Consider the following 20,184-nt stretch of genomic DNA (forward strand, 5'->3'; position numbering starts at 1 on the left):
TGTCGGGGTGGGAGGCCTCATTCTCCTGAGGGGCCCTGAGCTGTCCTCTCGTAGCGCCTCGCGATCCAGATGAACAGCAGGGCTGTGGCCGCCTGGATGCCAGCCAGCAGGAAGAAGTAGCGGTCCATCTGGCAGTAGTTAATGTTCCCTGGGGAAAGGAAGAGGGGATAACTTATTTTTTTAATGATATATTTTGAGGGGCTACACCCGGTAGCGATCAGGGGTTCCTCCTGGCTCTGCACTCAGGAATCACTCCTGGCAAGCTCTGGGGACCATATGGGATGGGAATCGAACCCGGGTCTGCTTGCATGGCAAATGAATGCTCTTTCCACTGTGCTATGGCTCCGGCCTCCGAGCAGGTAAGTTTTTATTAGGCCCGCGGTGGGGATCGGGCAGTTCCAGGCACATCTTTGGTTTTTGTTTGTTTTTTTGTTTTTTGGTTTTTGGGCCACACCCGGCGATGCTCAGGGGTTACTCCTGGCTGTCTGCTCAGAAATAGCTCCTGGCAGGCACGGGGGACCATATAGGACACCGGGATTGGAACCAACTACCTTATGTTCTGGATTGGCTGCTTGCAAGGCAAACACCGCTGTGCTATCTCTCTGGGCCCACATCTTTGTTTTGTTGTTGTTTTGTTTTGTTTTGGGGTCACACCCAGCGGTGCTCAAAGGTTACTCCTGGCTCTGCGCTCAGAAATCGCTCTTGGCAGGCTCAGAGGACCATATGGGATGCTGAGATTAGAATCATTGTCCATCCTGGATTGGTTGCGTGCAAGGCAAATGCCCTACTGCTGTGCTATCACTCTGGCCCCTAAAAAGGGAAACTTGTTGCTTCCCCATTGCCACTTGGTCTCAACGATAACCCATCCTCACTCCACCCCTAGGGGCTCCCCCACTCACCAGAATCCTGGGGGCAGTGCATCCAGCCTCCGGGCAATGCCAGCAGCGCCAGCAGACCTGAGCCCAGAAGCGAGCCCATGCCCGACAGGCAGAAGAAGATGCCCAACAGGGCCCCCTGCATGGAGCGGGGTGCCTCTAGGTAGGCAAACTCAAGGCCTGCAGAGAGGGAAGCAGAGCAAGGTACATTCCCAGACTCACCCTGGGGTGAACAGTCACACTCCGTCACCCCCACCCTAGCTCACCCCAAGAGCCCTGTCCTTCCCTCCCCCATATCTCCTAGTTCAGGGTTAGTCACCTGGTGCCAGTCCCCTCTTCACCCCATCTCTACCACTACCTTTCCCCCAACCAAGTCACCTACCCATTCAGTTTTAGAAATCCCAGAATCTCCCAGCCCCACCCATGTTGCTTCTTTTTTGGAGGTGGGGCACACCTGGCACTCCTGGCTCTGTGTTCAGAAATCATTCCTGGCAGGTTTTGGGGGGACCATATGGAATACCAGGAATCAAACCCAGGTCAGCTCCTTTCAAGGCAAACCCGCTGTGCTTTTGTTCTGACCCCCCCCATATTGCTTCTATCAGCTCTTCCCATTTAGGTCCCTCTGCTGTCTTGTACCTCTCCTAGCCCAGCTCCCCTACTCTGAGCACCCCACTAGTTGGCATGACTAGACCCCCAGTTGCATGGAGCAAATTCCATGAGTTTTGGGCTAAGAGGGTCAGCTCCCATTTCATGGCTGGTTGACCAGTTGCCCATATGCAGGGGACACGCATGGCTGCCCATCACCTCCATACAGGTGTGCTGGGAGGGCTCCAAGGGGTTTTCTTGTGGGGTAGAGAGAATCTCCTAGGAGACAGGACCAAATGGGAGCCCACTTTCCCAGGGAGCAGAGGAAACAGCCATAGTTAGGATACTAGGTGAGGAAAGTGGAGGTGTAAGGAATGCTGACAACTCCATCACCTCCAAAACCCACTTCTTGTCCCTGGGGTAGCACATACCAGGGCTGTGCCAGGGACCAGTTTGGCCCTGTAAAGGCCTGCCCTACAGGCAGCACCATCAGTGGGGTGGGGGAGAGGGGAAGGAGAGGAACCCAGGTACCTGAGATGCTGGCAAAAATCTCACTGATCCCGATCAGCATGTACTGGGGGACCTGCCACCAGATGGACAAGGATGCGGCATCATAATAGTTCTTGCCAATGTGCTGTTTTATGGTCCAATTGTTCCGGACATACTGTAAGCGCATTTGCTCCAGGATCCCTACAGGGTGGGAAAGAAGATTCCAGCCAGCCCTGGTGTTTGTGTGTGTGTGTGTGTGTGTGTGTGTGCGTGCGTGCGTGCGTGTGTGTGTGTGTGTGTGTGTGTGTGTGTGTGTGTTCGTCCTCTTCCTATTTGCCTCGACCGACTGTTCCGGACATACTGTAAACGCATCTGCTCCAGGATCCCTACAGGGTGGGAAAGAAGATTCCAGCCAGACCTGGTGTGTGTGTGTGTGTGTGTGTGTGTGTGTGTGTGTGTTCGTCCTCTTCCTATTTGCCTCGACCGAGGAGACTCAAAACTAGGCCTTGCCTCAGTAACAGGAGGATTTAAATGAATTCCTGCCAGTGAGAAGAGGCATGGCTTAAGCTAGCAGCTTAACCAAAACTACAAGGTGGTGGGGTGTAGTTTGAGCCCCAATAGTCTGGTTTCAAAGCTGGCCCATCTTCGGTGATAGTACATGACTGCCTGGTACAGAAGAGATTTGCCTGTCTCTAACCTACCTTTCTACTAGACGTTCTTTCCTTCTGCACAGCTTAGCAATGGTGCTTCTGCTCCAGAGTAAAAGGTTATAGACATGGAGTTAAGGGACTTAGGAATCCGATCCAAGCCTGACTAGAGTGACCGGGGGGGTGGGGGGGGGGTGTTGTTGTTTTGTGCCACATCAAGCGATGCTTAGGGATTATTCCTGGCTCTGCATTCAAAAATAACTCCTGGCAGGCTCAGGGGACCATATGGGATGCTGGGGATCAAACACGAGTCCCTTCCGGATCGGCAGCGTGCAAGTCAAATGCCCTACTGCTATGCTATCACACTGAGCCCCAATAGCTTCACTTCTCTGAGAGTCAGTTCTCTTATGCAAGAAGTAGGGATTTAAACTCCCAGGCTGGCACTGAACAGCCACTAAATCCCACATATGAGAAGCATCTAGTTCGGTTTTCATGGTGCCAATAGGAGAATGCTGACCAAGTGTCCACCTCTCCAATCTACTTGTGAGCCAGGTATGGTGTGAGATGCTTTGCAGACTTCACCTCACCTGGAGCTTCTTAACACTCCTACCAGGTTCTGTGCCAAGAGGACAGGGCTAGACCTACCCAGGGCTTGAGTGAACTGCCACTCCTATCATAAAGATGAGGATTGCAGTAGGAGGTAAGGAGGAGGCTGTCTTATCCATTTCTAAGTGACTTCAAATCGTTTAGAAAGGGAAGATTGGAGAGATAAAAGCTTTTGAAAATAAGACCTTAAAGGCCATTCGGTGATGGTCTTTGCAAAATTTACTCAGCACGTCCTATTTATTTATTTGGGAGCCTCCCAAGGGGGACCTAGGCATCCTGGAGGCTAAACTGGGGAGTCTTGGCCAACTCCATATGGTGATGGTCTGGTGATGGTGCCACTCTGGAACTGTAGTGCAACAGAGGGCAGTGCTGGTGGTGGCGGTGGTGGTGTGTGTGTGTGTGCGGTGCCACAGGTCAAATCCGGGATCTTATGTACACCAACCAGTTCCTCTGAACCCTATGCTCTTTCCCCAGCTTATCAGCACATTTATTCTGTTTCAAGAGTGTCTGGAGCAGTGCACAGAGAAAGAGCTTGGAGCTGGAGAGATAGGACAGATAGGGCACTTGCTGATCCAGATTCCTTCCATCCTCCACATCTCATATTGGTTCCCTGTGCACTGCTAGGAGTAATTCCTGAATGCAAAGCCAGGAGAAATAAGAAAGAAAGAAAGAAAGAAAGAAAGAAAGAAAGAAAGAAAGAAAGAAAGAAAGAAAGAAAGAAAGAAAGAAAGAAAGAAAGAAAGAAAGAAAGAAAGAAAGAAAGAAAGAAAGAAAGAGAGAGAAAAAGAGAGAGAGAGAGGGAGGGAGGGAGGGAGGGAAAGAAAGAAAGAAAGAGAAAGAAACAAAGAAAGAAAGGGAGGAAGGAAGGAAGGAAGATTGAAGGAAAGGAGGAAAGAAAGAAGGAAGGAAGGAAGGAAGGAAGGAAGGAAGGAAGATTGAAGGAAAGGAGGAAAGGAAAGAAAGAAAAGGAAGGAAGGAAGAGAGAGAGGGAGGGAGGGAAGGAAGGAAGATAGATTGGTTGATTGGTTTTGCCTTCTGGAGGTGCCATCCGTCCAAGGAAGCCCTTTTCTCTTGGCTCTAAAGAGGCGAATCTGGGCTTGGTGGGTGGAATTGGGGTTTGCCTAGTTTACGATGGTGCACTTGACCTTCCTAGTGCTACAGGGCTTGTGTGTCAGTCCAGACTGGAGATTGTGCCCTCGCCAGCACCCCGCCAACCTTCCTGCTGTCCCCCAGACTTTCGTACCTGCCACAACAACAGAGGCAAAGCTGAAGAACATGCCCAGTGCCATCTTGCGCAGGGCCGAGGGTAGCAGTTTGCAGCGCAGGAGCAAAGGGTCCAGCAGGCGGTCTTTCACGGGCACCAGTATCAGGATCACTACCACGTTGGCCAGCAGGAGCCAGGCTTCAGGGAACTGTGGGAGGGGGCCACGGGTGACTGAGCAGAATGCAAGGAGCCCTTGCAGGGAATGGGGGCGGGCACTGGCGGTTGATCTAGGACCAGCTTGTTTCCTACCCAGGGGCCCCTGCCTCAGTGAGGTCACAGGGGTGACCAGTCCATGCCTCAGTGCCAAGAACAGGCGACAATTGAGTGGTTTCAACCTCAGGCCACAAAGGGGATCAGGGCAGGTTTGTCACTCTGGTTTTTTGTTTGCTTGGTTGTGTTTGAGGGTCACAGCCAGTGGTGCTGAGGGCTGACTTCTGGCTCTGCACTCAGGAATCACTTCTGGCAGGCTTGGGAGACCATACAGGTTGCTGGGGATCGAGTCCCAGTCAGCCACGTGCAAGGCAAGCAAGCACCCCCTTATCTGCCGTGCTATCTCTAGCCTTTCCTTTGCTTCTTTTTGACTTTTTTTTTTTTTTTGGGTGGGGAGGGCTACACTAGAAGGTTCTCAGGATGAAGTCAACTCTATGCATAGGGGTTTCTCTTATCAGTCCTTGGGGACTATACGGGGTGCTAGAGATTAAACCCCAAGTCTGCTGCATGCAAGACAAGTGTTTGATCCCCTGTAATTATCTCTGATCCTCAATCACCCTTCCAGCAGTACTCCAGTGTGCTGGGTGGGAAACCAGGACACCAGTGTGGGGATCCTGAAGAAAGGCAGAGAGCTGGGTATGGGGGACCGAGAGAGGGTGGGATCAAGGCAGGGTGGAGGAGAGGCCTGATATGAAGGGATGTTCACTGGGCGGTGAGGCTCATTCTGGACAGCAGGGCTGTCAGTGAAGCTACTTAACTAATTCCGGGGACATTTGAGCCTTTAGACAAGATGTCTGGGCTATAGCAATGTGCCAGGCTCTTGACCTGCCAAAACAGACAAACACTCACACAAAAGCATATAATTTTAACAATAATATATTAAACATATATTGCATTTTGCCATTTTGAGTGAGGGTCAAAATCCTGCAGTGATGGTGAGGGTGTGCTGCGTCCTCCACACTAAGAACTAATGGCAAGATGTGACCCAACAAGTGACACACGGCTTCCCCTGCTCGCTGGCCTGAGCAGCTGCTTTCAAGATGGAAGACGGGATGGCGCAGCTAGAGATCTCTCCTCAGAGGTCCCTCCTCGGAAGCAGCAGAACACAATCCAAACTTGGCAAAGAGCCACAGTATACAAAATAATGATAAGAGGCAAAGAGCCGCATTCATGTTGGCCGGGAGCCACATGCAGCTCGAGAGCCGCGTGTTCACCACCCCTGCTCTAGGGTATATCGAGCGCCCAAGGACACAATGGGGCAAGGTATGTGTGGGGGGGGAGTACCACCCATCCCCTCTCAGATGAGGCCCCCAGCAGGCTGAAGGTGGCTATTGACTGCTCCCCCTTGTCTTACCAGGTAGCTTTTTTTGCCCTCCGTGCTCAGAGTCACAGAGCTGTTGGTAGGAGACTCAGGGAAAATGTTGGGGATATGGAGATGAAGGCCTTGAAGGACGTAGGTAGACTGCATCTACATGTAGAGACAGAGTGGAGTTGAGTTTGGGACCCAGCTGGCTTCTGGGTCTCACCATATGTGGGTCACAGCCAGGGAGGTGGGGGAGCAACGCCATAGGAAAGGATTCCATGCACCAAGCTCACCCCTTCCTACTGGGCCACAATGCTGATGGCCTAAAGCTGTTAGCCTCTGCTGTGAACCATCACTTAACACTGGACACTGAGGCCCAAGGGGTGACTTCCAGACAGTTTCCCCTGTGTCATCCCCAGATGTGTTCCATACTGTTAAGGGACTTTGAGGTCGGGTTTGTTCCAAGCCAGACCCCACAAAACAGTAGCCCTGTCCCTCAGAGCAGCGGTGTCTATTTCCAGTCCTCCCCCAACCCACATGCCCTGGACTGCCCACCAGAATGTGGCGGGAGCCAGGAATGGAGCACACCTGGAAGTAGACCATCCAGTAGGGCACCAGGGTCACCAGCACAGGCAGAATCTTCACCAGAATCTGGAAGTTGGCCATGTCTTCTTGTGGAGAAGGGCCAGGCTGGGGGGACCTCTGGTCAGGGAACAGGCGGGTGTCTTGAGAATCTCTGGGGGGGGGGCATAGGAGCAGCAGATGATCATTAAGTACCACCCAAGCCCTGACAATATCAGGACTGATGCACACTGCCCTATTGCCAGCCACAAAAACCACCCCCCAAAATCACCCCTTCCCTCTGTGAATCCTGTCATGACCACTGCCAGCATCCTCGTTCTCTTCACTGTCACTAGCAGTAAAACTCTCTATTGTGGGGCCGGAGAGATAGCATGGAGGTAGAGCATTTGCCTTGCATGCAGAAGGATGGTGGTTCGAATCCCGGCATCCCATATGATCCCCCAAGCCTGCCAGGAGCGATTTCTGAGCAGAAAGCCAGGAGTAACCCCTAAGCACTGCTGGGTGTGACCCAAAGAAAAACAAAAACAAAAACTCTCTATTGTGTCAGCTCTGTTAATAGGACTAAGTCCCACCCACTCAAGGCTAAATCCCTCCCACCTGAAGCCAATTTCTTCCTACCTGGGCACTAAGTTCCTCCCACCTGGAAACTAAGTTCCTTCTATCTGGGACTCAGTTCCTTCCACCCTTGAGCTGTGACCTAAAGACCCCTGGAAGAAAGAACCTAGATCAGAGCCTGCAGACTCCATAGGGTTGGATTTTGGGGCTCCAAGTGTGGGAACTGAGGAAATTCCAGTCCATGCCTGACTCCAGAAAGACTGTCTTGGATGTGATATGCCCCATCCTTGCAGGATAAGAAGGCTGACTGGGATTAGAGAGAGGTGCTGGTGGGGGATGCGATTATGATTAGGAGACAAGACAGATGGATGCTGCAATCTTGACTCTGTGCCTTGAGAAGTTTCTTTGCTTTCTTTTTGGGCCATACTCAGCGGTGCTCAGGGCTTACTCCTGACTCTGTGCTCAGGAATCATTCAGGGATTGGGGAACCAAACTTGGAGCCAGGGATCGAACCTTAGATGGGCCATGTGCGAGGCAAACACCCTCTCTGCTGTACTATTGATCCAGCACTGCCCTGAGAAGTTTCTGATAGATTTTTACACAAGGAACCAGCCTCATTCTTGGAGATTCTGCAAGGGGCTGAATCCTTACCCCTGCAAGTGAGTGCCCTCCCACCATGCCAGGGGTGCTGATTGCCCCTGGAGACCCTCTTGACTGCGCTGAACTGCAGGAGGCACATGAGATGCTCTGGGGAGGCAGAGGCAGACAGCTTCACCTTGTTCCCTTCGCAGCATTCACACTTGGATTGTTTTTCCAGCAGACACCTTGCCCCCTGCTGACAGCCAACCCTGACTGTCAGCAAATAAATGTGCTCTTTTGTGTCCTTAAGTGACTGCTTACTTCCTGAGAAGGAGAACAGCCCAGCACAGCTCAATCCTCCTGCACCACTGTGAGAGGTAACCAGAGGAAGTTTCTCAGGCCACTAAGGGCCACAGGGTTTTTTTTGTTCGAAATAAAAACCAAACCCTGGAATGGTAGCACAGTGATAGGGCATTTGCCTTGTACATGGCTGGCCTAGGATGGACCAGGTTTGATTCCCGGTATCCCATATGGTTCCTTGAGCCTGCCAGAAAGATTTCTGAGCACAGAGTCAGGAGTAACCCCTGAGTACTGCTGGGTGTGGCCCGAAGCCCAAAACAAAACAAAGTAAAATAAAAACCCTGCAGGGGCCAGAGCAATAGCACAGCAGAGAGGGCATTTACCTTGCATATGGCCAACCTAGGTTTGATCCCCAGCATCCTATAAGTTCCCCCTCCCCTAAACCTGCTAGAAATAACCTCTGAGTGTTGTCAGGTGTGACCCCCCTAAAAGCAACCAACAACAAAAGCCCCACAAAAACCCAAACCCTCTTGCAAATCGCCAGGTAGGGGAACATGTGTTCTGTACCCCCACACACACACTGAGATCCTGCAGGTGGAGGTAGTCACTGGTCCCACAGTCTGGAGTCAGGTTTGCTGAGTATAAGGTATAATAAATGTCGAGCGGAGGAGTTGTAAGAAGGCATTGTGGGTGTCCAAGCTAACTCAAAACTTTTCCTCTTGGGAAGGGAGTTAGTCTGACCTGAGTCCTTAGATTTTTCTTACACTTAATAGCTGGCAGAGGACTGGTGAACCATTTGCTTGGCATGTCTGAAGTCCCCGGATTTGAGCTGGAGCACCCCAGAGAAATCAGGAGAGGGGTGACTTCTGTGAAATTCTACCCCATTTATGGGGCTACCATCATCACACCTCATGCCCTACCACCATTGCCAGCATCTGTCGATCCTGTAGAGGATCCCCATCACCCGCATCTTTATCACTTTCATCACCACCAACATGGTCATATCCACACTCAGCCTTGAACTCTTGGTCCTAAGATCATCGCCAATCCCAGAGGTACTGTGCAATATGAGTGCGCCCCCTGGAGGCCTAATGAGAACCTACATTTCCCTGGGAAAGTACAATGCTCTATGGCCCCCGTACTCTGAGACTAACCACCCCCCTCACCACCCTCTCTCCTTACCTGTCAGGTTTGGGGCACCACAGCCGGGGACAGCAGTTTTGGAAAGTGAGTTTCAACATGGAGGACACTTGGCTGCCAGTGGGGGACTTGGTGATGAATATGGGGGTGGCAAAGAGGAAGATGAAGAAGGCCAGAGCTATGAAGCCCACAGTGATGTAGAAGCCCAATAGGAAATCGATATTCTGCTGGACAAAGGCCACCACCAGCAGTGACAGCACCCCTCCCACGTTAATGCTCCAGTAGAACCAGTTGAAGAAGCGGTGGCTGGCATGGCGGCCCAGAACTGTCACCTGCAAGCAGAGGGTAGACTGAGGGATGGGGAACCCAGAAAAGCCCATCTCTGGGCTCTCATTCTCCCCCAAACCTTGCTGCCACACATATACAGTAGTTAGTGGGTGAGCGTCTGGTACTTAAGTCTTTGACCATGAAACAGATTCAAATCTTTATTGTGTTTATTTGGGGGGTGGGGGATTTACCCCTGTGACTGTTCAGAACTTACTCCTGGGTCTGTGCTCAGGGATCACTCCTCGAGGGTTACATCATGGATCATAGGGAACACTGGAGATCGAATCCAGATGCTACTTTTTATTGGTCATATCTGACAATGTTTAGGGCTAACTTGTGACTCTACAATCACATATCTTCCTGAGGGGCTCAGGGGACCATGTGGGGTGCTGGGGATCAAACTTGGGTTGGTCTTGTATAAGGCAAATGCCCTCTCTGCTGTGCTACTATTCTGGCCCCAAGGGTTTATTTATTTATTTGTGTTGGTTTTTTTTTTGAGGGGGGGCAGACCCAGTGTTGCTCAGAGATTACTCCTGGCTCTGCGTTCAGAAATCACTTCTGGGGCCCGGAGAGATAGCACAGCGGCGTTTGCCTTGCAAGCAGCCGATCCAGGACCTAAGGTGGTTGGTTCGAATCCCAGTGTCCCATATGGTCCCCTGTGCCTGCCAGGAGCTATTTCTGAGCAGACAGCCAGGAGTAACCCCTGAGTACCACCGGGTGTGACCCAAAAACCAAAAAAAAAAAAAAATCACTTCTGGCAGGCTTAGGGGAACCATATGGGATGCTAGGGATTGAATCTGAGTTGGCCTTGGACAAGGTAAATACCTTCCCCACTGTGCTATCTCTCTGGCTTCCAAGGGTTTCTTTTTTGGGGGGTGGGGGTTTGGGCCACACCCAGCAGTGCTCAGGGGTTACTCCTGGCTGTCTGCTCAGAAATAGCTCCTGGCAGGCACGGGGGACCATATGGGATACCGGGATTCGAACCAACCACCTTTGGTCCTGGATCGGCTGCTTGCAAGGCAAACTCTGCTGTGCTATCTCTCCGGGCCCCCAAGGGTTTCTTTTTTAAATTCACGAATAAGGGCCAGAGAGATAAGGCACTTGTCTTGTATACAGCTGATCCTGTTCCAATCCCTGGCACTAAATCTGGGGTCCCCCAGAATAGAGAGCACTGGATGGGTCACTCCTGAGCCTGAGTATCTCCAGATGCGGGCCTCCAAACCAAAATAAATGGCAGTTTCCAAAAGAGAAATCAACAAATACACAATTCTGTGGGGAATTGCTTGTTAACAAGTGGGGCATTTTGGCACAGCTGTCTGGTTACGCTCACAGCTCACGAGACAATCTAACAACTACTGAATAGTGCACAACAGATGTCTCGGCTGCCACTCGCGGCTCATTTCCACTTGATTTATCCCTTTGCTTTTGACCCAACAAGTGACCCGATGGATCATACTTATCATCAGAAAACAAGCCAAGGACGCGCTCAGCCTGTTTCACACGGTTGCAAAAGATGCAGGTGACAGCTCACCGGAACTCCCTCTGCAGTCTGGAGGTGCAGACAGTGTTGTACAGCCCAGCACCCCCAGACCAGCATGACTTGTTTCCCTCTGAAATATACCCACATACACAGGTTGGCATAATCAATGAAAGTAGAGAGGGTCCGAGCACCCAAATCTGGTTCTGACCCAGTGAAGCAAAGAATAGTCAGTCCTGGGGGCCAGAGATGAACGGGCGTTTGACTTGCATGCGGCTGACCCAGGTTCCATCCCCGGCATCCCATATGGTCTTCCAAGCCTGCCAGGAATAATTTCTGAGTACAGAGCCAGAAATGTGCACCCCCAGAAAAAAAACTCAGTCCCTCCTACAAACATAGAAGAGCTGAAACTCTCTGGCTGAGATTTTTTCCTTCCTTCCTTCCTTCCTTCCTTCCTTCTTTCCTTCCTTCCTTCCTTCCTTCCTTCCTTCCTTCCTTCCTTCCTTCCTTCCTTCCTTCCTTCCTCCCTTCCTCCCTTCCTCCCTTCCTCCCTCCCTCCCTCCCTCCCTCCCTCCCTTCCTCCCTTCCTTCCTTCCTCCCTCCCTTCCTTCCTTCCTTCCTTCCTTCCTTCCTTCCTTCCTTCCTTCCTTCCTTCCTTCCTTCCTCCCTCCTTCCTTCCTTCCTCCCTCCCTTCCTCCCTTCCTTCCTCCCTCCCTTCCTCCCTCCCTCCTTTCTTCCTTCCTCCCTCCCTCCCTCCTTCCTCCCTCCTTCCTCCCTCCCTCTCTCCCTCCCTTCCTCCTTCCTTCCTTTCTTCCTTCCATCCTTCCATCCTTCCTTTCTTCCACACCTGGTAGCACTCAAGGATTATTCTTGGCTCTGCGCTCAGAAATCACTCCTGGCAGGCCCGGAGACCATATGGGATGCCAAGGATCAAACCTATATTGGTCCCAGGTTGGCCGCATGCAAGGTAAATGCCCTACCCACTGTGCTATCGCTTCAGCCCCTCTACCCAAGATTTCTTTTTTTTGTTTGTTTTGTTTTTTAGGCCACACCTGGTGAGCTCAGGGGTTACTCCTGGCTATGCTCTCAGAAATCGCTCCTGGCTTGGCGGACCATATACGATGCCAGGGAATCCAACCACAGTCAGTCCTAGATTCAAGGCAAATGTCCTACCAATTGTGCCACCGCTCCGGCCCCAGTCTGGCCAAAATTTCTAATCAATCCACAAATGTCCATGGTGCCCTGACTAGGGTTCATTTACTGCCTGATTGGCCCCAACTTCTAGGCCTTGGTCCCTAATTCTGACTCAGCAGGTCTTACAAGGCTGCATTTTTTTTTTTTCTTTTTGGAGGGGAGCATTCTGGGCTACACCTGGACTAAGGGCTCTGTGCTCAGGAATCACTCCTGGCAGGGATTGGAGAACATATGGGTTGCTGGAGATTAACTTGGGGTCAGATGTGTGTAAGGTGAATATAAAATGACACCCAGCTATTAACCCAAAACAAAGGTGTTTCCCCCCATCTTCCTCTTTTTTTTTTTTTTTTTTTTAAACACTCCGTTGATATGTAAAAGCCTACCTGGAGTCACTTTACCTGCCCTATCCTGTGGATTTTGTGCTGGGAGAAGAAAGAAAGAGCAGTTTGGCTTTGGTGGGCTCAGAGATACCACAAGTTGAGAAGCAAATTGATTTTATGATTCTTTCTTGAATGGCTTGGTTTATTAATTCTTCATGTCTACCCTACCTGCATCAGACCTGTCCACCTGAGAGTGGAGAAAATATGGCATGTGGGATGATCTCACAAAACGAGGGGATTTATTTTACAGATTTTATTTTAAGGTATTTATTTTACCTTACTTGCTGTACTAGGGCTCTGGCCCCAGAGCAATTTATTCTAAGACAGTTTTATTTTATTTTATTTTATATCATAATAGCATGATTTACTGCAGTTGTTTCAGGCATTCAATGTTCTAACATCTATGCCACCATCTGTGGGACCTTCCCTCTACCAAGATCCCCAGTTTCCCACCTACTACCCCTTAGGAGGCACAAACAAATTTACTCCATATTGGGCCAGAGTGATAGCATAGTGATAGGATGTTTGCCTTGCATGCAGTTGACCTAGGAAAGACCTGGGTTCAATTCCCAGCATCCCATATAATCCCCCAAAGCCAGGAGTAATATCTCAGCGCATATCCAGAAGTAACCCCTGAGCGTCACTGGGTGTGCCACCCCCCCAAAATTTTACTCCATATTGCTAATTAAAACACAAAGGCAAATGGAATGATCAATAAAAAAAATCAATAGACATCATTTTGTGATCATTGTTTTATCCCTCAATCATGTGGATTTTCGGGGCTGGTTGGTACAAGTTAAACTTTCTGCATTATCATTTTCATAAGTCAGTTTTGTTTTGTTTTGGCACCACACCTAGCTGTGCTCAGGAGTTATTCCTGATTCTGCACTCAGGGATCACTCCTGGTGGGCTCAGGAGGAGCATATAAGGTGCCAGGGATGGAACCTGGCTTAGTTGCCCGCAAGGCAAGTGTTCTGTCAGCCCCCCTAAGACAGTCTTTGAAAAAGTTAGGTGAGCCCTTGGGCTGGAAAAATTGCTGAATGGACTGGGCACAGGTTTTGCACGCAGGAGGCCTAGATTCAGTCCTAATTATCATCTTCATCACATGGTCCCCTGAACGCTCCTGGAAATGACCCCTGAACACCATCAGTATTGTTTAAAAAAAAAAAAACCACCAACAACAATCATGTAACCTCAGATAAGGTAGCAACCACATTTTAGGAAGTTACAGTCTAGATAAATGGTTCCGGGCATTGCTAAATCCATCATCCCTCTCAATGGCCTCAAATCTCAAATCAGCTGCTCTGCTTCTGCCAAGAGATATGTGTGGGAGCCCAGGAGAGGCTCACGTTCTTCTTTTTATAGTTACCTCAGGAAAAAGCAAATTGTACCTCCTCTAAGAGCCACAAACAGCAGCATTTAAAAGTGCATTCTGAGCGGGTGAGAGATTGCATTTGCTTTACTTGCGACTGACCCTGGCTGGATTACTGGAGTGCCCCTCTGAGCACTGCTAGGATCAACCTCTGAGTAGGGAGCAGGGAATAGCCTCTCAGGACCATTATCTATGGCCCAGATACCTCCTACCCCAAATATATAAATAAAACAATATTTCCTTTCTTTAAGATTCCTTTTTTAAATTATTTTTGGGGGGCCACCTTTGCCCATGCTTAGGGCCACACCTGGTGATGCTCAGGAGTTACTCCTGGCTCTGCAGTCAGGAATCACGCCTGGTGGTGCTTGAGGGACCAGATGGGATGTCAAGGATTGAACCTGAGGTAGCCATATACCAGGTGAGCGCCTTTGGTACTGTACTATCACTTCAGCTCCCATTCCTTTGGGGAATTCTGTGTTCAAAAATTGCTCCTGGCAGGCTCAGGTGACCATATGGGATTCCAGGGATTAAACCCAGGTCCCTACGTCCGTCCCAGGTAGGCCACATGCAAGGCAAACACCCTGCCACTGAGCTATCACTTCAACCCTTTTTTGGAGTTTATTATTATTATTATTTATTTATTTGGGGGATCACACCTGGCAGTACTCAGGAGTTACTCCTGGCTCTACACTCAGATTCACTCCTGGCTAAGGGGACCATAAGGGATGCTGGGATTCAAATTGGGATCCATCCTGTTTTGGCCGTGTGCAAGGCATAAGCCATACCACTGTGCTATTGCTCCGGTTCCTCCTATGGAGATTCTAATAAGCCTTCTCAGCAGGGAGAGTGGCAGAGAACCCTTGAGTTAGACAGTGGGAGATATTCCTGCTACTCCCTCATTGGCTGAGAGTGATTGTGCTGATCTTTTTTTCCTTTGGTTTTTTTTTTTTGTTTTTTTTTGTTTTTTTTGGCCACTCCTGGTGGAGCTCCAGCTCTGCGCTCAGAAATCACTCCTGGCAGGCTCAGGGGACCATATGGGATGCCAGGAATCAACCCAGGTCCATCCTGGGTTGCCCACATGCAAGGCAAATGCCCTATTGCTGTGCTGTCACTCCAGCCCCTGATTGTGCTGATGACAACTGTGGGGCCAGCCCAAGAAACACATCTAGATCTGGATCTGGATCTGAATTTCCCAGAGGCCACTCTCTCATGATGGATGGTTGCTCCTGCCACCAGCAAATGTGTTCAACATGCGTCTCCTGCCAGATGGGGCCCTGTGCATGACTTCCAAGAATGATTCTACTGAATCCTGTAGCAGCCTCCTTGCTCTGGGGCGACCTCTCCTGTCACTCTCATTCACTATTCTGTCATCAGAACCCTTTTCCAAGGACTCAGCCATTCTTACTGTGAAGCATTTCTTTTTTGTTTATGTTTTAGGGCCATGCCCAGCAGTGCTCAAGGCCCACTCCTGGGCTCTGTGCCCAGGACTTACTCCTGGTGGTGCTTGGTGGATCATATGAAATGGCTGAGGTTGAACCTGGGTCAGCCACGTGCAAGGCAAATGTCCTCCCCACTGTGCTATGGCTCCCGTCCCACCGCTGCAAATTATTTCTGAGTGTCTGAGTTGTTGGAGGAATTGGATCCAAGTCCCTTAGCAGGCTACTAGCTCCATCCCAATGCTCATGCTCAGTGAAGGGGAGAATGTTTCAGACCTGTCATCACTCTCACAGTCTCACTAATGTCTCTGCTCAGGGTGCCGGTATCCAGGAGACTCTAAAACATGGGAGGTAGTGGGAGGCCAGGCCCTGTAGAGGCCACTGAGGTTAAAGCAAGGGATCGAGGGTTTCTGGGATGAAGTGGGATATGGTTGAGAGAGAACAATAAAGGCTAGTTGGGAGATGGCTTAGTACACATGGAGGACTCTCTTGCCCAAAGGAAGATTAGGGTAGTGGGGACACGAACACCAAAAGGGATGCCCAGGACCCCTGAGATCTCTGTGGTAGGAAGAATCCAAACAAGCTGGAAGAGCAACTCTGGGTGGCAAATTGGGAATGTCAGCTGGCTGTGATGATTTTGGCAAAAAAATGCACCCTTCATGGGCTGGAGTGATAGCAAAGCTGTAGAGAGTTTGCCTTGCACACTGCCATCCTGGGCCTAATCCAGATGTGGCCCCAAACAAACAACAACAACAAATGGAAAAATACACCCAGCCGGAGAGATGGCACAGCAGTAGGGCGTTTGCCTTGCATGCAGCTGATCCAGGATGGACAGTGTTTCGAATCCCAGCATCCCATATGGTCTCCCGTGCCTGCCCGGAGAGATTTCTGAGCACAGAAAACCAAAACCAAAAACAAAAACAAAGGGAAAAAAAAAAAAAACCCTGCCCATTGTGGTAGTAATAGTTGCAGTGAAAGGTCATTAGAAAATTGTAGACAATTAGGGAAAAAAATCACAGTGATTCTGCTTTTCCTCTTAGCAGACACCCAATGAGCATATTCCTCAGGCTCTCTCAATTGGGGGGGGCACAGAGATGATGTTCAGGGGTTATTCCTGACTCTATGCTCAGAAATTGTTCTTAGCTTGGGAGACCATATAGGATGCCGGGGATCAAACCCAGGTCCATCCTGGGTCAGCCACGTACAAAGCAAACGCCCTACTACTGTGCTACTGTTCTGGCCCCAAATAACATATCTTGGTTTGGGGTTTTGTTTGTTCATTTGTTTGCTTTGTTTTGGGGCCACACTCAGCGATACTCAGGGCATACTCCTGGCTCTCAGCTCAGGAATTAGTCTTGGCTGTACTCCGAGAACCATGAGGGATGCCTGGGATTGAACCCAGGTCCACCACGTGCAAAGCAAATACTGTACTATCGCTGCAACCCAGGTTGTTTGTTTTATGATGCTGGGATTGGCCCAAAAACCTCAGACATGCAAGACCATTACATAACTGTGGAGCCCTGTCCCCGGGTTACACGGTGGCTTTCACCACATTAATTAGTTATTTCATAAGGACTGGTAACTCTACCACTGACTTGCATTAGCAAAATAGAAGCAGGAATGCCAAAGAGATCATATCATGGGTAGGGCTTGCCTTGCCCAAGGTCCACTTGGGTTCGATACCCACCACCCATACCCCCTATACAGCTAGCTCCCTGGAGTGATATAGCTGTGATCCCTGAGCTCAGAGCCAGGAATAAGCCTGAAGCACTACCAGGTGTGGTCCCAACCCCCACCCCCTGCTTTCCCCAAAATAGAGCCAAGTCATTCTTGTTCTCTTAGTGACTGTTCAGTGATTTCCCTCCACCATGTGCCATCCTCTGCCCAGGGCAGTGCAGAGAAAGGTTGTGAGGTGAAGGCATTGGGCTTTGGTTAAAAGGGGGCAGAGTTGGGATCTGGACCCCTGCATGGCTGGGCTACAGAGACTGCTCTTGTCCATTCCCCAGCTCTCATCAGTTTCTAGACGAGGGTCAGGAGAGACAGCGTTGATGTGTCTCTGTGTTTGTATGTGTGTTTCTGTGTCTGTCTGTCTGTCTGTTTTGTACTTCTGTGTGTCTATGTGTGTGTCTCTCTGTGTCTGTGTGTCTCTGTGTCTCTCTGTGTGTGTCTCTGTGTGTTTGTTTCTATGTGTGTCTGCCTGTCTCTCTGTGTGTGTCTGTGTTTGCGTGTCTCTGTGTGTGTTAGGGTTCCGCACTCCCCTCTGCTCCCTCCCTCCTGATCTTCTGCACTGGACAGCCCACGGAGCACTGACCATTCGGAAGTAGCGTGACCCCCTCGTGTAAATGAAACAAGGAAGTCCCCCCCAAAAAGGGGAAGCCGTGTCAGAGGTCAGGTGCCAGAGCCCCGAACCACTGACTTGGGTTCTGCTGCTTTTTGTGCGGGTCCTGCCCTCTGCCCTGTGCTCTCCTAAACTCACCTGGTCAGGGTCCTGCCCTCTGCCCTCCGGAAGCTCGGCTCCCCTGGACTCACCTGGTCGGCGCCAAAGGAGGTGAGATTGCTGCGAACCGAGCTGGTGGCCAGGGCGATGAGCAGCAGCGCGCAATAGAGGGTGGGCCCGCACCGGGGGCCGGGCAGCGGGGTGGTGTCCCCGCAGAAGGACAGGCGGCCATCGGGGCAGGCGGTGGCGGTCAGCAGGCCCGCAGCAGCCAGATAGAGCAGCAGGCTGAGTGCGATGGCCAGGTAGCGGCCCAGGTAGACGTCGGCCAGCCAGCCGCCCACCGGCGCCAGCAGGTACGACGCGCCCAGAAAGATCAGCTCGGCCCGGGACGCCTGTCCGCCAGGCCAGGCCAGGTCGACGCCGGTGAGGTAGAGCACCAAGTTGGAGGAGACCCCAAAGAAGGTGGCACGTTCTAGCATCTGCACTAGGAGCACCGCACCTGCCGCCAGCCGCCTCCACCGCCGTCGGGGACCCCGAAAACCGTTAGCCAGGAGCGCCTGGCGCTCCCCGGGGAAGCTTGATTGCGGCATCCCCAGCCCCACTGAACCCCCCTTTTTTACCTTTCCGCTCCCCCAACTAGCTGCCCTTCTCCCTTTTCCTTTCTTCTCCCTGAACCCCTGCTTTGCTGTCTGTCTTCTAGGCCCCTCACCCACCCCAGCCACTGTCCCCACCTCAGCTGCAGAGCCCTGGTCCTTTTGCTGCTACTCAAATCCTACCTCCTTCTCCATCCTTCTTCTCACACCCGGACACCCCTCTCTGGTTCTCACTGACCCCCTCCACTGCTTTGCCCACTCTCTCCTGTTCTTTTCTGTCTCCCCTTTCTTAACTGTGCCCCCCCACAATCCCACTGTCTCCCCTTCCTCCTCTTCCTCCTCGCTGGAGCACTCTCTCCACTGCCACCTCCCTGGGTCCCCTCTGATGTTCCCTCTCTCTCTGTTCAGTCTCTCTCTGTCCGCCTCTGGCTTCTTGAGAAATTCTGGGCGCCCCTCGCTTCCCCTTTTTCTAGGTCTGTGGCTTGTACGTTGTGTCACATGGTGAGCAAAGGGGGGAAAGCCTGGGTCACAGGGTCCCTGATGGCTGGTTGCTGCCTTCTGTTCTGGCCGCAGCTCCTTTCCTTTTCTGAACTTTCCAATCTTTCACTTTCGTTTCCTAGTTTGATCCTCTCTCCTCCCCTCTTAAATTCTTCCAATGTCTGAGCTGCAAGGATGGATCTGGAAAGATCTGGAAAGATTCTATTCCCACGGAAGGGGAAGTCGGAGGGAGGGACAGACAGACAGACAGACAGACAGATAGACAGCCAGACAGAGAGCCAAAGGCAGAGGGGTGAGGGACCAAGGGAAGTGATGGGGTCAGAGCTCTGAGCTAGTGATGGGGGAAGCTCAGATTGAGCGAAAGGACAGTGTAAGGAAGGAAGTGGGGGTGACACCGGGGAAACCCATGGCATCATTGGGCACCCACAAGGGAGCCGAGATTGAGAGGGACGAGAGGGACACAGGCCTGATAGAGGAGAGATCTAAGGTCCAGAGGTCTGGCCCCTGCCCTCTTCAACCTCACTAAAAGGCCAGCAGCCCCCTGATCCCTCAAACCTTCCAGTCCCTGAAGTCTAGTGCCCCCCAACAACTCCAGCCCTCCACCCCTGAACCCCCGTCAGCCCCCATTAGCAGTGCTCCCCATCGGGCATTATTTATCATGGATGGATCCACACTGGCACATGGGCACCATCACTATCACTTACAGAGCCCATGCCTGAGCTTCCCTTTTGACACTGACCCATGTAGAATGACACATGTCCCTCATATGACATCCCAAGTGATCTCACCCTGGGACCAGAGCGATAGCACAGCGGTAGGGTGTTTGCCTTGCACATGGAGTAACCTCTGAGCACCACTGGGTATGACCTCAAAACCGAAAAAGAACAAAACAAAAACCAACAACAACAAAAAAAACCAAAGTGCTCTCACCTTGGGCATCTTCACCTGCCCTCAGTCCCTATCTCTGGCAGTCATTCCTATTTGATTTTGTTTTATCTTATTGTAGGAGTGGTTTGGTGGTCACAAGTGATAGTGCTCAGGGATTGCTCCTGGCAGTGCTTGAGGGACCATATGTGACGTCAGGAATCGAACCATGGGAGTCAGCTGCGTGCAAGGCCTTAACCCCTGTGTTAGCTCTCTAGTCTCAACCACTGTCCCTTTTATTGGTTCTAGAAGTTTGTTTTTGTTTGTTTGTTTTTCTTTTCGTTTTGGTGTCATACCCGGCAATGCTTAAGGATTACTCCTGGCTCTATCTCAGGGATTACTCCTGGTGCTGCTTGGGAGACCATATGGGATGCCGAGGATCAAACCCAGGTGGACCAAGTGCAAGGCAAA

The 20,184-nt window shown here is 51.1% G+C and overlaps 1 protein-coding gene across 1 annotated transcript; it reads right to left on the reverse strand.

Moving 5' to 3' along the window:
• Positions 1 to 12: 12 nt before the first annotated feature.
• Positions 13 to 18,348, reverse strand: SLC15A3 (solute carrier family 15 member 3). The gene is made up of 8 exons (XM_049779650.1): positions 17,851 to 18,348; positions 9,178 to 9,467; positions 6,568 to 6,715; positions 6,031 to 6,144; positions 4,446 to 4,614; positions 1,992 to 2,150; positions 900 to 1,055; positions 13 to 148 (listed from the first exon to the last, which is right to left on the reverse strand). The coding sequence occupies exons 1-8, from the start codon at positions 18,346 to 18,348 to the stop codon at positions 18 to 20; spliced, it is 1,665 nt and encodes a 554-aa protein (XP_049635607.1). The 3' UTR covers positions 13 to 17.
• Between the last annotated feature and the right edge of the window lie 1,836 nt (positions 18,349 to 20,184).

Source organism: Suncus etruscus, chromosome 9 (genome assembly GCF_024139225.1).
Source record: "Suncus etruscus isolate mSunEtr1 chromosome 9, mSunEtr1.pri.cur, whole genome shotgun sequence".
NCBI classification, from domain to species: domain Eukaryota; kingdom Metazoa; phylum Chordata; class Mammalia; order Eulipotyphla; family Soricidae; genus Suncus; species Suncus etruscus.